Here is a 17,973-nt window from a genome sequence, read left to right as displayed (position 1 = left end):
TTTTTCCTTCTTTTTGCTCACTGTTGTTTCCTTTCTTATGAGCAGAGGAAAAAAAAGGCAAAACCTCACATTTGGAAAGTAAACCAGGACTAAGGATTGCATTATAGAATAAGCACCTTTCCTAGTTAATCCCCAGTGATGCTTCTGCTTTTCATGACAGGATTAAGTAGACCAAGCAGACATCCCAGACGTTCTTCCCTGTGGTGAAATGTCAGCCTACAAATGCAATAAACCCTTATTACAGAAAACTCTTGGTGTCTGTTGCTGTTGGTGAATACACTTACAAAGAAGAAACAATATTAAAAATGATGCTTTAAAAGATAATAACAGCAGTTTAATTTTTAAGGATTCATCCATTTTCTGTGAATTCAGTTTATGCCATTCGTATATGAAAACATGATTTCCTGACTTCTCCCATGACAGCATGAAACACTTGGAATGTAATCTGAAAATTAACCATTTTTTTCCCCTCTGGTTTACTTTTCAGTGTGTCAATAAAGGCTTTATGGTTAGTTTTAACTGCTGCATTGTGAGACCCCCCACAAAATCTGTCGAGTAACCTGCAACTGCATTTTGTTGTTTAGGTTAGAGTTTTAAAGGGAGATGTTTTTATCTGGTAAAGAAACCAGATACAACTCAAATGCATGTGGAACAGATATTATGAGCAAGGAGATGATGTTATTATTGTTGCTAAAATCTGGTTTAGAGCAGGAAAGTAGTAATAAGAATTTCCCCTTTTACTGGATTGGTTGTGAAGTTTTAAATGAAGTTATGTTTTGGTTTTGTTTTTGGTATGATGCAGGGCTTCTGGGGAAAATATTTAAAAAATGTATTTAATTTGTTAAAAACAAATCTAATTTAGATTTAAACACAAGCATGACTACCATCCTTCTCCCCACAACTTAGTATGTCTCCAGTCAGGGCTATCAGGGAAGGGTCGCCCCAACCCCTTCCTCCCTCTGTGGAATTTATATATTAGATTTCCTGGTTCGATGGCTTATGTTCAAACGAGACATTTAGAAAGGTATCAGATCTGATAAACTATTTTCCATCTGGAAGAAAAAAAAATGTTGCCTTAGATACTTGCAATTGTTTGTTCAGGAAGGTTAAAGAAGATGATATCTGAAACCTTGCAGTTCTGCTGATCATGTAACAAGATGAAGTGTGTGATCAAGGTCAAATGCTGGATATTTGTACCTAGTACCATCAGAATTGAAGTCAGGTATTTATTGCTAACCTTCTCCCCACTTTAATCTTGGAGGCTGATCAACGGTGTAAAAATTCAAGGTATAGGGAGTCACATATTAAAGATATGGTTTAAATTCAGAAGTCTTCGACTTCCAATGTTTGGAGCACTGAACAATTGAAAACAGCATCGTTCCTGAGGTTATACTGAAGGGAGTAAACTTTTGTAAATTGTAAACAATGAAGTACTGAGTGTAGTGTAAATATGAACATTGTCATAGCATATTATTAATAGTAATAATGTTAATGTCCTTCCAGTAGTTATATGCATACAGCAGTGGCTAAACAGCAGGGCTAGACTCCAGGATGCTGTGGCCATTTTTGTTGTCTTTGTGATGCCAGAAGCTTGTGGAAGTGGGAGGAATTTATGCAGGTATGCATCATCGTTAGGCAAATGGAGGTCACAATACAGTTAAATTCTGGTTTAAAAAAAAAAAAAAAAGTAGTTAAAAAACAAAAACAAAAACAAAACAAAAAAGATTAGTAACTTGTTATGCTGTATTGTGATTTCTGTCAGTACAGTGTGTTCTTGATCTTCCCTTTAGTCTTTGTCCTCCTTGCTCTTTGGAAATAAGAAACAGGGAAATGTTTATTCTTCCGATCATGTTCTGCCCATACCCTGCAGAAATTTGTACATCTGTATTTGCATGTGTATAAAATCTGCATGTGTATGCAAAATGGGAATTAGGAAGGGAATAAAAAAGTGAAACAACAAAAAACCCTGTCAGCACTAGAGTTCTCATTGTGCCAGACAGCATTATAGTGGTAATGGTTTAAAGGCAGGAGTTCCACCCCTTCAATTACCAGTGCCGCTTCCTGCCGGCAGCCAATGAAATGGAAAACAGCAATATGTTTTCTGTGTAAATGGGCTATCCTCTTAGATTCACTCTTGTTTCCCATGTGGTCATCCATGGAATGATTAAGTGCACTGGTGAGACAAGAACGCATTTTGTGTTAGTCATAGACAAAATGTGATGCATCAATGTACTATTGATGAATGTTGGATGTTTTCAGAATATTTTAAGTGAGCACTTTAACAAATGGAATGGTGTTGCTCTAGTGTGTGCAAAATGTGGATCTCACTTGTACAGGCAGATTTTTTTCCCTTTTTCCTTTTTAACCTAAGCTGGGGTAGAGGAGGGGAAATGCATTCAACGAAGGTGTAGAAATGGCAGCTAATTACCGCTGGTAGCGTGCCTGATGCAAGTAGATTTTGGGAAAGAAGTTCATGCATTTTTAAGTATTATGGAGTTGTGCCAGTGTAGTGTGGTTGCTTCTGAAATTTTGAGTGTTGAACCCTATCATGTTTTATGAAGTAGTATTCTAAACTAGCCCATATAATAATAAGCTCTATGTGTCCTCAGAATTTGTGTTGCATTTCACAGTGAAAGCTAATAACAGTATTGCTAAACAAACATTTTAGTTAGTCTTCAAATTAATAGCTTAGGTATGTGACCAACAAGTATTTGTTTTGGGTTGAGGTAGGGTTTGTCTAACTGTTCAATTAATTAAATAGTGAAATACAATTAAAAAATCTGTAGATTCAATTATAAAGTTTGTGGACAAAAATTGTAAATCCAGCTATTCATAAGCCTGTGTGAAATTCTAGACGTGAGCCTCTATATTTAATAGAAGAAGCCATCAGTGTTTATCAGTATAAGCAAGACTGTAAATGTTGTCTTACACTATTATAAAAGTGCTAAAGGTACTGAAGAATGTAAATGTCAAAACTGTAATGCCAGTTTTTCTTTTTTTTTCCTATAAGTTCTAAAAGTTAAATTGCAGCACACACTTTCTAGCCAAGATGTAAATTCCTTTTACTGAAAAGTGGGTTCTCAGTACATAACATGTCTTGTAGGAAAATGGGACTTAATTTCAGTAATGTACATTGGTTTGAGTCTGCTTTAAATTTGAGGAATAGATGCTGGGAGCTGAGGCTGTACTCTGAAGCCTTGTCCCATAGAATACCTGCATTTTTCAACTTGTCCTTTGCTCTAAAAGCTCTTATTGTCTCCCTTTGCAGTGGTTTTCTACTGAAACATATTCTCAGGTTTGTTTTTTCTCTTCTGCAGGTGTGGGTCAGGTGGTGCTTCAAGTAGCTGCAGCCACAAACTGCAAACATCACTATGGTGTGGAGAAAGCTGATATTCCAGCCAAATATGCTGAGGTGAGTTGCTTGAAGTGAGTTGCACGTATGTGTCTTTGTGAAGGCTACCTTACTAGTTCAGAATTACTGCTAACTGCTGGGAGTTCACAGGAAGAAAAAGCAGAGCGTCAGTCCTAGATGCTCTTGCTTCTCAGGTCATGAAGACCTGGAGCACAGTGTGCTTGGGGAAAGAGGAGTGGGCATAGTCATTTCCTAGCAGTGCTTGCTGAGTGCACAGGAGGAGTATTAGCATGTTCTTGAAGTGATTTCAGGACCAGGAGATAAAGCTGTTTAATAGTAATGGCGCAGGACCAATTCACAAGGAAATGTGGTGTAGGCTTCACCGAAGCACCCGCAGTCCTCTGTAAGAAATGGCTTTAACACAAGGCTTTCAGAAACAATATCGTTAAGCAAATCTGGGAATGAATTGAGTGAACAAATGATCCTTAAAGTTTTTAAAAGCTATCTTTCTGCTTATGTCAGTGCTGTCCCTTTCTGGTATTGCACAGATGAAGTTCAGCTTGGTTATTGAACTGTTGTAGGCTAACTGATGAGGCTTGTGTTGGGTGTCTGGATAATAACCGCTTTGTAGGCACCCAGATGAAGTCTTACAAGAAGACGGTAATATTTAGTCAGGCAGGCAGTTTTCTTTACGCTTCTTTAATTCTGTGCCAATGGGGATGCACAAAGGTAATCAATTCCAAGGCAGACCTGGAAGCCAAATGAGCTACAAGCAAACAATAAAGTTTAGTCATGCCTTACCATAAGAAGTTTATTTTCTTCAGTAGACTCAACAGCAACTTAAGCCCTCCATGTTGTTAAAAATAAGCTGGCTGAGTCTTTACAAGCTAGAAAATTATACCTTATGAAGGGAAAAAAAAAATCCTTGATCTATGTTTTCACTGGTGAGCACAAAAACGTATAAACAGCAGTGAAGAGGATCAAACAATGATCTAAAAATCCATTTTGCTTCCCCTGCTATGACCCAATGGAAATCTCCAACTGGAGTACTCCTTACAGTTCTTCTGCACGAGCCTCTGGTTACTTACAGAAAGTAATTTGCAAGGCCTGAAGTCCTATCTGTGTTTAATAGTAAGCTTAGTTTAAAGGTGAGTGTTACAGAGGGAAAGTCAAATTCTCATTTGCACTTATACCCCTTCATATCGCTGTGCAAACATAAGGCCTTAGTGACAGTGGTTAGCGCACACAAAAAAAAACACCAACACAAATTAAATATTAGTATTAACTAGTGGCTTACCTTCTCTTTCAGAAGTGCACCAGTATTTCATATTTTGCTGGATGAACAAAATGTACAGCATTAATCTTCTGGTTACAGGTGATGACCTGTCAGATTTAGCAACTAAAGAACTGCTGCCTGCGTGCAGCTAATCTGCCTTGTGCTGTGTCTAGTGGACCAGTCTTTCCAGCTCTGACAAACATTTGTGAAAGAGATTGAATTAAGTTTCTAGTTAAGATTGGCTGTGGCAACACATCTCTGGCTGCTATGATAATGACTGCAGATGGCTTTGAAAAGCTTCAGCGAAAGAGGAAGTGTCTTATGGGTTTGCTTTAGTGAAGTTTTAATTGAAAAGAAAGTTCATAATAAGTTCATACAGTGTATGAAAAATTATTGTGAGTTGCCCTATTAAGCTTTGGGGTGCTTTTGAAGCAAAGAATTTTAAAATGTGTCTGTTACACACACTGGACATTGACCCGCTGATAGAGGTCTCCACAGCTCTGAGAACTCCTGTTCACTCCTCTTCTTATCTCCTTTCAATGCTACCTCCAAATTTGGGCCTTTCATTTGTGGAGTTAAATTCCTGAAAGTACATGAGATTTGCTGAGTCTTGCAAGACACGGGAATGTCATTTTTAAATGTATTGTCTAGGTTTAGCTGGATCCTCACTGCCACTATAAAGAAGTCACCTGTGCTGCTTTTTGTCAGCTTACACGGTGGGGACAAGGTTTTGTACACATGGAGATGTTTATTTGTAAGGCACCATGCCATCTTGATGGTGCCAATGGAAAACCAGTGCCAGCTCTCCAGCTGGGCAGTGTAGCCTTCCATCCTCTGCAACTCTAATCTGTTTACATGTAGCTGGAAGCACTCCTTGTTGTTCTGGCAAGTGCAGCTCTCCTTCTATTTGCTGGTGCAGTTGCCCTGCGTGCCACTTTCTGCTTCCTCATTCACCCCAGCAGACCTATCTTTATCCCATTTGCTCCCTTGCTATCTGTGCTTAGACGGATGTGCATTCACTGCCTCCTCTGTGTGGGATTACGTGCCACCACACAGTAGCTACTTAAGGTTGTGCCATTTTTGGTGGTGAGCAGTGTCAACTCAGATTGCCTTGCTTAAAATGTGTAATGCTGCTGAAAAGGGTGGGGAAAAGAAGAAAATGGCAGCTTGGACTTGACACTGTTGCCAATATTTTTGTTATGGAAAAGAAACTGCAATAAATATCTGTCTGTCTATCCTTTGAGTATTAATGGAAAAAAAAAAAGGCGAAGGGGTTAGTGAGCACTGTCAGAGCTGCATCTCTGTTTGCTGCAATGAAACATAATGAAATGTCCTAATTGTTGGCTTTGTTTTTCCTCCCTCTTCTAGACGATGGACAGAGAGTTCAGAAAGTGGATGAAATGGTATGGGAAAAAACATGCAGAATACACAGTGAGTGAAATTCAACTGAAAAACTTTGTGCTTCATGCTGATGTATGGAATTTACAAAGTCCTCTGCAGCCCTTCATCAGCCAAGCAGCAGTATGAGTCAGGTCTGCTCCCTGGCTTTTGTCTTGGTCCTGAGGACAGTGTTCTCTGAGACATCCTCCCAGGACCCTCTCTCTGTCTCACTTGTCATTTGGTATGGTGTTACTGGGAGTACTTTCAGGGCTTTCCATAAGTTCTTGGAAGATTTATTCTTTCAGAACTTTGTTGTTCATGATGTGAGGCTGCCATGTGTCTTCTCTGTATTAAAACCTTTTACTTTTTTTTCCTCCTTTTTTTTTTTTTTTTTTTTTTTTCTCCCTAATGATGTGGGTCTTCTTCTGGGTAGACTGTTGGAAATGTCATCCCCCTGCTTGGGTTTCTGGAATCTTCTGCAAGGAACAAAAGCTGAAGCTTTGGTTCATAGGCAGGTGAAGATGTGGTCAGCTGGGATAGGAGATGGAGGGGGTGGCAGGAGGTTAAAATTCTGGATATCAGCAGAAAACTCCATGCTCAACTAACAGGGCAGATGATTTGTAGCTGGAGATAGGGGGTGAGTTTGCGGTCTTAGGAACGATGGCAAGTGGTCAGCTCTGACTTGGAAAGGATTGGGATGAGGTGCTTTGAGGGTGGAAATAGAGCAGGAGTAAACTGGTCATCACATCTGTCTATCTTGGGCTGGGGACAAATGCTGTAACAGCTTTCCACTTCCTCTGAATAATACTTAATCATTGTGGATGTGTTTTTCACTCTGGAATTACACTTACAAGCTTGTGTAGAACCATACACTGTTTTGCACTGTTCCTTCCCTTTTTCCTTTTCTCTCTCTTCCTGTCATTAAAAAATTGCTCTCTAGCCAATCACTTGCCTGTGAGGACATGTACATAGTCATAGTGCAATAGTGACCAACTAGGAGTTCTGAAAATACTTGTGTATATGCTTCTCCTGCTGCTTCCCTATGTTCAGGAAAAAGGTTGGATGGATCAGGGCTGTTCCCTCATCACTCAGAGACATTGGGGCACTCCTTCCTGCTCAGAAGTTGCTGCTAGCAATGTGTACTGCAGTTGAGGTGCATTCCCGTGTTTGAGAAACAGCTTCTCCATTTTCCTTTGTGCAGAGCCATTATTGCTGTGTATTCCGGTAATGGAACGGTTTCAACCACACGACTCTCAGAGCTCCAGCAGTGTGTGATCAAGTGGCAGGTTGTTGATGAGTGAGCCTTTCTTTCACAGTCTTCTGTGGCTCTGCTGGGATCGTGAGCCCTTTTTAAAGGGCTTGTCGTGTGATGAAGGATGCTGCAACCCTCCCCTTGGGAAAGAGGCTGGTGAAGGTGACAGTGCCATCTGCCTCAGTGAGCTTTCTTCCAGAAATGCCTTCACTGTGTAGCATGAGCTTCTTCAGAAGGATGCTGGGCTTGCTGTGGGACTAGTTTGTAGCAGGATTGATATCAGGCTGCTAACTCTTTCCTGCTGTGGAAACACAGTGAATGCTTTACTTTTCATGAAGTGGCCATATGGCATTTTTCCATTGTGTCACCCAGCTGGCATTACATGAAAGGAACTGTTACTGAAGACACTCTGCTTATGAGCTGTGTAATTTAAAGAATAGGAGAAGAACTTGGACTAAAATATTGAAAGCATATTGATTGCCTTAGGCAGCAAGCATTTCCATATTGTGCATTCCAAGTGACAGAATCTGGTACTATATGGAAACAAAGCCATTTATTTTTTGTTAGGTTCTTTGACTCTTATAACTCTTTTCTGAAAAATGTTTAGAATAAAATTTCTCTTTCCAGAAAAGCAGACTGCATACTCAAAGTGTTGGATTCTTGCAGCACTTTCTGACTTAATGAAGTTTGGTTTCCTATCACTTTGTCATAGTGATGCTTAAAGACAGATTTTGTCAAACATCTCAGGTTTACGTTTGCGTTTTCTTGCCAAACAGTATGTTTTTTTGATCAGTTCTTAGGCAGCATCTTCTTTAGGAGACTATTATTAAACAAAGAACAAACTTGTGTCATAATGCAGATAAAAGACAATAGGAGGTGTGGAATTAGAAGCCGGGTATCTTGATTTTTCCAGAAAGCAACTTCATCTGCTAAATGTTTAGTGGCGTCCCAAAATTCCAAATGTAGGAGACAGAATAAACACAGATTGAAATAGTCTGTGATCAGCAACGTTTAACTCATTTAACTTGTGGATTCTACTCTAGTGTTTTAGGTAGTCATAAACATATATATATATATATATATATATATATATATATATATATATATATATATAAAATATATAAAAGAGAGAGAGAGGAATACAGCTTGGAGGAGGAAAGCTTGGCAGAAGTTCAATGGGAAGAAGCCTCAGATCCCACCTGCTGCTTTGTCTGAATAATGTGGATGGTGATTTTGACTTCATGCATGTAACAGCTGTCTTGCTGTAAAAGTAAAAATTGTGGTACATAAGGTAGCAATAAATCCTGGACTTGGGCCTGTAGCTTTTTTTTTTTTTTTAACAGCCAAAAGTCTAGATTATTTTAGGTTTCTAATGCAAATAGATTTTTTATTTCTCTCTGAAAAGTGATCTGTTGATTGTCTTCAACAAGAAGACAACAAGTGTTGTCTTCTAACTAACATTGTTTTGGTGAGGCTATGGTTTGTTGCCCTTTATCAGATCTACAACCATTGCATTCGCTTCCTTGTTTTCCCTCCTGGAATATGCTTGTTTGGAATTTGAGCTTGGACACGTGAAGTCTGATGTGCAAGATCCAGTGATGATATTTAAAATAAATCCCGATTGTCAGTCTATAGCTCCATTGTGTTTTGTCCACAATGGTAAACGTATGGTAGAAAAAAGTCTCTTCTGAGTCTTTCTACGTGCAATATGCAGATCTGTTGAGTTAAATAAATAAATAAATACGTTTTGCATCATCACTTTCAGATGATAATTGCATGTTAAACTTGGCTACTGCCAAAGTGTCCTGAGGCGCGTTGGCTCCTGCTGAGCTACAGCTGCTATTAATAGGTTATCACTGCAGCTTTAGAGTGTGAATATCCATTCTGGGCAGGAGGCATGGGGGAAAGATTGCTCATCATACATTGACTTGGGAAGTCTCCTGATCTCCAGTGTAGGTAATCATAGCTCATAATCCTGTTAGTAAATGGACTGAATTTCATTTTAAATGACAGGCTGTTCAGTCTCATTAACTAACTGGGGAAAAAATAATTGGAGTAACTTTCTGCTAGGATTCTTTCTTTCTTCATTCAGTGTAAATGTTTCAACTTGCTATAAATATTTGCATCCTTGTGCTATTGTTTAGTTTCAGTTGCTCCTCTGCTTTCCTGATGTCTGATTCTTGATCAGTTAGGAATAATATTCTTTGCTAGTCTCTTCTGTCATATTCGGAGGGAATTCGTACTTTCGTGCATTATGCTGGTGTCCCACTTCAATACATCTCACTGTGTTTCAACTCCCCTTATCTTCTCGTTTCTTTTCCCATGGTACTGAGAAGTTTCCAAGATTAGCTTCACCCCATTCTTTTCAAGAAAACTGTTGTGTGAAGGAAACCGGAGGTTTTTCGAAGGTCATTAGGCCTAGATAATTAGAGAGTCTGTCTTGGGGAATTTTTGCACATGTGCAGTCATCAAATTAAAAAGCGGTAGTGCAATTAAGAGACAGATGGGTTTTCATGGTTTCTAACTGTAAATATCCTCACGTGGATCCAAAATCAGAGCCATCTCCAGCTATCTGGGGCACAATGCTGATTGCTGCGTAGCCAAGAGTGTTCTTCCCAGGGTACCCTTGAAGTAAGTCTTCAATCTGTGTCCCTTAGTGCCCGCTGCACTGCTTTGCTGCTTATCAGAGCAGCTCAGGGCAAGTGAAGCTGGTGGTAGCTGCAGTCACACAGTGGACTCATCCTTCTGCTGAAGACAAGGACTTGTTTTGGTTTTGTTTACCGTGGCTTGTTACAACAGATTGCCTTCCCTTGTTTCACAAGAGTTTGTGTTAGTAGAAGATCATCTACTACACTTCAAAATAAGCATAGAAAAACCTGCGTCAGCATTGCTAAAGCCTGGGATTTGGTTAGACTAGTACCTCTGAGACCATCTGAGAGAAAACCCCAGAAGCTCCTAATGCTGAAGATTCTCTGTGATTCAGCCCTGTGGATAAGAGTTAACGTTTGCTGTGTGAAAGTGAGTAGAAGCTTGGCATCAGCAGACCTGCAAACTTCTCTCTGGTTGCAAACTTCTCTCTGGTTGAGTTCAGGGTGCCCCGTCCTGCTTGGAAGTCTCTGTTCTGAGCAAAAGCAGAGTGATTTGTGCAGGAGTAGCATTGTCTCTTCTTGCCTGATACCAGCTGCTGGTTTCTGGGGATAAGTCACATCACCTGGACTTAAAAAATTCTGCTGCTTAGCAGTGAGTTGCAGCTAAGGAGAAGGCAAGATAACTGGTTGTCCCAGATGCTTCTGAATGCCCTATTTCAGTGGGAAACTTGATGTTTTGGTATTTGAAAAGCCCTCCAAACGTCCCCTGTGGCTTTGAAATGATGCCACATTTTGGAGGTTTGGATTCATGCCTCCAGTTATTTTTGAAAAGAACAGGAACCTAAAAATAACCATGTGTACTTTTCCAGGCAGAATTGACTGCTTTTTGTGAGCCAAGTGTTTGCACGGAGGCTGCTGGAATGAGGCGTTCTGTGTGTGAATTTATGGCTTTGTGTAGCCAGTCGGAGCGTTACCGGAGAGACTCCTGGCCTGGTGCTGGGTGAGAATGAAGCCCTCCTCCGTGGAAGAAGGGCTTGACCTCCATAAACTGCTGCTCTGCTACACGGAGAACACGAGCCCGCTGGAGCGTGCCTCCCGGCGCGCTGCCCTGCCGGTCATCTTTGAGTTACGGGAATCAGACACCGTTGAACGTCTTTCTGCAGTCTCTGTAGAGCAAATTTACCCATTTGAAAAACCTGAATATAAACCTGTTTCGGCTTCTAAATTTAGAAAGAATGCAGGCTGGCAGCTCTCTGAAGCGGATTTCAGTGAGCTAATTATCCTTTTAGATAAAGCACGTCTCCTGCATTGTCTAATCAGATGAAAATATCTGCATTACAGATGGTCCCTTCCATTCATTATTCACTAAGGAGATTAAGTTTCTCAGAGAGAGGAGGAACATGATGGGGGTGGGGACTTTGGTGCGAAGAGATTGAGTGCATCCCTGTTGCTGTCTGTGCTGTGTCACATGGATGTGCCAGCCAGCCTCTACAGGACCGTAATGGACCTGGCCATTCTTCTACCAGCGTAGCGAGTGCTGCGCTTGGTCAGGAGTGAGTTAGCTGAAATTTCCTTGCCAGTTCCTGTTTCACTCCTAAAATTTTTGTAAGCCGCAGAGTTGAAAGGGATTTTGGGGGGGAATTTTTGTTGGGTTTCCTATACCAGTTTATACTAAGGGGCTTGGTTTCTTCCTTTTAGGCCATCATTTGTTGATCATTGCCTCCCAAGGACAGTAGGTAAAGAAACTGGTTGTCAGGAGTACTGAGTCAGATAGCTCTTGTACTTTGTTTTGAATATAGTAGACCACTGACCCAGGAATCACTGTCTTGCTTCCAGAGGGGAAAAATAACCAATTTTCTCCCAACCACAATTGACCATCTGGTTATTTCTGTACTCCAGTATTTTTTCCTGGTGAGGTTTTTCCCTCAACTATTGGCTAAGTGTGAGCTAGGGTAGCATTACAATACAAAAATAGATGGGTTTAAACAGGGCTGTGGTTCATTTGAATTTTAACATCTCTGTATTTTGCAAAAGTGGAGGGGCAAAGCAGCTTCCAGATGTGTTCTATCAAGGTGAAGTGTGGAGATTTTGGTTACAACTGTTCCCTTCCAAACCATGTAGGTAAGAGAAATGTATAGTGTAATTGGATCCAAATAAAGTATTGCAACCACCTAGGTTAGATTTCAAGACCTTTATATGAAGCTTAGTATTTCAAAATAGTTTCGTGTTACTCTGGTTCTTTGTTCCCTTGCTAGACTGTGGCTTTATAATCGCACCTCGTTATTTCTAAAGTGCTTTTCTTTCTCCTCTTAGTGTGTGAAAATCTTGTGTAGACATTAGAAACTGACTGTTTCATGGAAGACAGCAATGTAGAAGCTGGCTTGTAAAAAAAAAAAAAAAAAAAATTTTTTTAAAAGTATAGTTACCTTGCATGTGGGTTTGCTACTGTCTTGGTTGCTCAACAAGGAAGTTATTTACTATGAGAACAGATAAGATTCTAAGACAATTATCCATTAAAAACAATCTAGAGATGGTGTTAATTTACGAGTAGGGCATAGGAGCCCCAGAAGTAATGTTTTGGTATATTAGGTGAGAAAAATAATAGAACAGTTCTCTTTAGAACTGTTCTGAGGTTGCAGTGAGTTTTTGCCTGAGATTTTGAAAAAGTCTAGCAGCACTTTACTTTTACTGCTTGTAGTAGGTTGGATCTCTGAGTTAAGTCTCCAGCATGTGCTTTGCTTTCACTGTAGTGGGGATAGTAGAAAGTGTGTTTCCCCCTCAAGCAGATGTGATGATGCAGGTAGCCAGGTAGCAGGGAGCTCAGGCTCTTTGCAGAGTTCTTGATCTCTTCCCCAGAACCCTTGACGTGCACTTCTGTTGGCCCTCTGGTACAGTGTGTAGCAGCAGGGCACTGGGGCTTTTTTTCCCTCCTCTTTCCCTCTTGAGAAGCAGACCCAGTTGGCAGTGATGGCTTTCTCCTTCACAGTGGGTCTGACAGGTTTGCCTCCATTTGTCATTGTTTCTGTGGCTCTGACTCAGATTGCTTTGCTGGGGAGGGAAAGCAGTGGCAAAAGACAGCAGGCTCTGGCGCTTCATTCACCTGGGTCCCCTGGCTTAGCTGGCAAGGCTTGGAAGCAGCTCGAGTGAGCCTGCATTGCAGTGCAGGCACTTCTGTGTGAGATGCCAGATTTTATTCCAGTTTAGCGATAAGCAAAATGTTCACTTCTTTCCATACAAAGGAGTATGTGCAGAGAAATGATGCTAAGCAGTCACTGTCGTTGCTTTGGTGTTCGTGAGGTTGTAATACAAGCCATCGTCTTACTTGCCCCTTCAAAGTATGTCCCAGTCATTAATTATGTAGCTGCATATTACTTTCTCTCTCCCTCTTATCTTCCTCCCCCAACCTCCATTCTGCCTTACTCGTGGCACAGCAGAGCAGCTTGTCCCATCAGATTCCTCTTGTTTCAAAAGTATAACCACAAAAACGTTAACATGCAGAAAACCCACGTAGCTGTGGGTATTAACCTGGGACTTGATGTGGTTCCATCAGCGAGGTGTTGTGTACGTCACTGAAGTGATAACGATAGTTCTTTTCAAATACTGCCTTTACATTATCTGACTTCCAACTTGAATGTGTCGGAAGCATTTGAGGTGTATGCTGAGCACCCCTGATGAGCCAGGTGCTCACATGCCAGTTGCAGCAAGAGCCTGATGCTGCTGTCAGTGTTCCCGGCCTCGGCTTCGGGTTCATCTTGCTCCTGATCTGTGGGGATTGGAGATGGTGTTGGCTGGCCATTGCTAGCACAGGGCTTAGCTGCCTTCTCCATGTGAAGCATGGCGCTCGTGAGGCATCGCTGGTGCCTGGGGACCCTTCCCCAGTGGAGGGTGGGAGTGGAGAGCAGGCCATGGGAACTTTGTCCCCTGGCGCCTCCGCTGGGCTTCCTGAGGCCTTGCTTGCAGCAGTGCTGCTGGGCTAATGCAGTGTGCGTGCTTGGCCAAAAAGGGATGTGTAGCAGAAAGGAACAATATTAACTCTCGTGTGTGTGGTTTTTGTGTTTGTCTTTTTTTTTTTTTTAAGCTGGAAAGAGGTGACTTCCTCTCAGAAGAATGGAGAGAGAGAATTGCAAACACAAGGTACAGTACAGCAATTGAATGCTGCTTTATGAACTAAATATTTGGGAGTCTGGATAATGGAAATTGGGAGGCTGGCCAGCTTTTTATATAGAATTTCCATAGCAAATACCAAAAACCTATCTGCCAACTCCTATACTGGCCTCTTTGGATACCGTTTTCTGACTTGAAGAATGGATTTAAATGTATGTCCCATGATATTACATACATGGGTGTATCCAAGATAAATTCTGGTTATACAGAGAAGAATAGACCCCTGCTTGTTTTGCGTACCCTTCAAGTTTGATTTTAGAATTCTGGCAAAATACTAGTTATTTTGGCTGTTGGTACACACAGCTAGGTTCACTTTCCATAAAAAAAAAAACAACAAAAGCCATGTGTGTCTGTTCCAGCTTAAATTGGGAATTCATTGAAGCTGATTGTCTTGAATATTTATTTCTGTGAAGATACATGTATGTATGGAGGGTTAAACTCCATAAAGTAAAGAAAAGGGAATTTTTAAAGGCTTTATATTCTTTTTCAACATTATGGACAGAAAGAAGTCTTGTTTTAACGTGACCTTCTAGGCCATCCTGTTATGTGGGGGTATGGAAGGCAGTTGTCAGCTCTCTGAAAGTCTTCAGGGTTGTGGCAATCTAGGGATTGCTTCCAAGACACTGCTTTAAGAGTGCTCCATCAAGAAGGCGTCTGCCAGACTGACTTTTGCATTATTATGTACCTCCATTAAACTTCTGGAGCTGCCTTTTAATTTGTGGACAGACTTTGTCCCAGCCTTGCAGCACAGTGTGGTTTTCCTTTGTTGTTCGCTACTCCAAATGCATGCTCCTCTGGTCTCTGTGCTACTTTCCCTGGAAAAAAAAAAAATCTTTTTTCCTTTATGTTTAGCTGAAGTGTAGGGAACTGCTGGTAGATGTTTATTTTGTCTGGTATGCAGCTAAATGTATGCATATTGATCCTCAGCCACGTTGCTGTCTGATACAGAAATTCAAGAAGTAGCTTTTTGCTCACAAACGTTAGGTGTTTGCATTTGTCCCGAGAGTGCCAACTGTTCAGCATCTGCTCTCTAGCGAGGCTGCAGACTGTCTGATGCATTCAGACTGGAGCCGTCCCATCTTGGTGAGCTGAGGACTGCCCTTCCCGTGAGCCAGTGGCTGGGCTCTGGAGGAAAGGATGCCCAGCTCCGCACTGCTGTGAGTGTTCAGTATTCCAGTAAATAACTGCTTGGGACTCAGCAGTGTGTGCTGAAAAGAGGGCTGAAATCAAGGTGGACTGGGGCCTCCTGTGGTTCTGTCATGTGAGCACACAACATCGTGCCAGAATGAACATTAAGAAATATATCTGGAAAACTTTTTCCCTTCCTTTCCTGGATGTTTTCTAGTCACATTAATATGCTTGGCTGTTCTGCAAGGCCTCTTTTGGCATGTGGTGGGAAGGAGGAGGAAGAAACCCCTGTAAGCCTTGACTTGCCAGGCAGGGTTTCCCAAATTTCCAGGAGCAAGGAGTAGCAGGAGATATATATGTATTGGACATACGTATATTTGAATATATACTTTTTTTTTTATCTGCAGTTTTTAGTAACTTTGGCTGCTGCTCTTAAACTCATTGTCCTTGGTGAGCATGTTTCATGTGTGGAGGCTCTAAGAGGGGAGGGTTTCAAACAGATCTCTTGCAAATAAATCAATTCTTCATGCTGGAACAACGTGGCAGCATGGCCTTCACAGCATATGCATGCAGGGTGCTCATGGCTTCTGGGGGATGCTGAGGACCCTTACCGCAGGCTGGTAGGGAGCAGGTATCAGGGACATTTAGATCAAAGCCAGACTATGTGGCTCTCAAAAATAAGGTGTTTTTTTAATTTTTCTTTTTTCTTTTTGAATCTGTGATGTGTTCTGCTTCTTTCCCAAATGCTGTTTGTATGATTCTACCTATGTTCAGGTGTCTGTGTTTCCATGTGAGTGATGTTTTCAGGAACACACACACACGCACATTGGATTTCTTAACCCAGACACAAAGGTGCAACTCTTCTGTTGGGGCTTAGGGTGAAGTGCTGGGTTTAGGACGGGGAAATTTGTGCTGGGAAATGTAAACCTCCCCTTTGCTTTATGGGAGAATTTAGAGCCAGAAGAGAAGCTGTGATGTTTTAGTGTGATATTTTAAATGCATATGAGTAAGTAATACGATTAAATGTATTTGTTGTGCTGGAGGATTGTTTTCTATGTGTGGTGAATGTGTTGGTAGTTGTTGTGTTGATGTTTGCTCTCACCATGGGAGAGGAGTGAAAATATTTTGCACATTGTTTCTGTGTTGAAACTTGCTGATGTAATTAATAAGCTTGTGGTGCAAAAGCCAGCTGTATGCTGAGAGGAACTGTCAGAGCAGGCTGCCTTTACGTTTTTTTAAAAATGTAATTATTTGGGCAGTATTTGTGGATGTTGAGGTTTAGGTACTGTTTTGTGTAATGATGCCAGGAGAAAACACTTTGTTAGATGGAAGTAGCTGTATAGTCAGGGACATGCAGTGTGTTTTGGTTTCACAAGTGCCTGTAAATGCTGTAAGTGCCAGTGGCTTATAGCAGGCGGTGAGAGATAGTTGTGCATGTATGCTTGGATGCCATGTGCCTGTTCCTGTTTATTAACTACACCATTGTCTTGCAGTGTTATTTTTGTGAATAATTTTGCCTTTGGTCCTGAGGTGGATCACCAACTGAAGGAGCGATTTGCGAACATGAAGGAAGGTAACAAATCGAACTTCAAACCTTTTTCCCTTGGTTTCCTGCTGCTGTGGGAGCTGGTGGCAGTAACAGCTTAGTTATGGCCATCGGGAGCCAGGTTGGTGGTTTCCTTCTGTGCCGTATGGATGAACGTCTGCACTGTGATGGTGATTTTTTGGGCTTTTTATGTCCTATCTTCATATGAATCACCAATCTGTGTGACTCCCTGAAGGTGGCTCTGCACATGAAGACCTTTTCCAGTGCTCTGTGTGGCAGGAGGAGCGACTGGTCCTTGCTCATCTATTGTGGGGACCAGTAAAGTTCCTGGCTGTGGGGCTCCTGTGTTCAGACACTTGGCACCAGTGGTGGGTAGAGGACACCCAGCCATGGAGACTGCAAAGCCACACAGGCTTGGCTTTGTGCATCCAGTTTCCATAATTGCATACTGAATTCAATTACTGGATTCTCCTATTTAAAATTGTCACACTTAGTACTGGGTATTAACTAATTACTATTAAAATGGGGACACTGTCACTGGTGATGTCTTGTGTGCTTCTTGAGAAGTTGCCTTGCAGGCACCAGTGACCAGGGACGTCCAGTAATGCCACTGCAGCCCTTAATGCCTGAGGTAGTTTAGTGTCTTTTCTCTTAACCACTTGGATGAGTAACAAATGTATTTGGTTATGGCAGAAGTTGCAAAAACAAATATTTCTTAAAAAAATAAAAAAAAAAAGCGTGGAATGAACGAAGAAGCTGTGGCTTCCCATAGGACAACTTTGTGCGGAAGTAAATAATGTGACTTCTGGGCTCTGATGCAAACCATAAAACCCTGAAACCTAATGTCTTATTTAACTTTAGTGACTTTTAAATTTTTGTTAGTAGTGGCTTGGGAGAAGTGGCAAGGTGGGGAACATTCAAGATCTCTTCACAAAACTTAGAAACCTGAATCTTCTTCCTGGTTCTGTTTCAGCACATGCTCAGTCTGGTACATTTGAATAAAACAAAAACAAAAAACAAAAACAAACAAACAAACAAAAAAAAGTGTTCAGTCTTAGGTTTTACAGACCGTAACTGGAATAAGATACCATTGTTCCTAACTGAATATTCTGTAGAGTGCCACTGAGAAATAATGTGTTCCTTTTTTAAAGTGTTTTTAAGATCCATCGCTTCTAAGTGACATGGCTACCTAGCAGGACTATCATACTGACTTCTCTAGATGCTGTCAGTATGAGCTTTAAGTAACATTTTTTTTGGTAATGATACAGTAGTGATAGTTTCAGTAGA

General features: G+C 41.2%; 1 protein-coding gene across 8 annotated transcripts in view; it reads left to right on the top strand.

Annotated features, from left to right (window-relative positions):
• DOT1L (DOT1 like histone lysine methyltransferase) overlaps positions 1 to 17,973 on the top strand; it is a 75,733-nt gene that overhangs the window by 23,170 nt on the left and 34,590 nt on the right. For all 8 annotated transcript variants that reach the window (XR_014685940.1, XM_084498528.1, XM_084498530.1 and 5 more), the window contains exons 6-9: positions 3,318 to 3,412; positions 5,997 to 6,059; positions 13,927 to 13,982; positions 16,634 to 16,713. Coding sequence is in view for 7 of the 8 variants with exons in the window: in XM_084498528.1 (XP_084354654.1) it covers positions 3,318 to 3,412; positions 5,997 to 6,059; positions 13,927 to 13,982; positions 16,634 to 16,713 (294 nt within the window). In the remaining variant the exon portion in view is untranslated. The remainder of the gene's footprint in view (positions 1 to 3,317; positions 3,413 to 5,996; positions 6,060 to 13,926; positions 13,983 to 16,633; positions 16,714 to 17,973) is intronic.

Source organism: Aythya ferina, assembly GCF_964211825.1.
Source record: "Aythya ferina genome assembly, chromosome: 26".
NCBI classification, from domain to species: Eukaryota; Metazoa; Chordata; class Aves; order Anseriformes; family Anatidae; genus Aythya; species Aythya ferina.
Note: the sequence above shows the minus strand (reverse complement) of the source record. Positions and strands in the feature narration are given on the sequence as shown.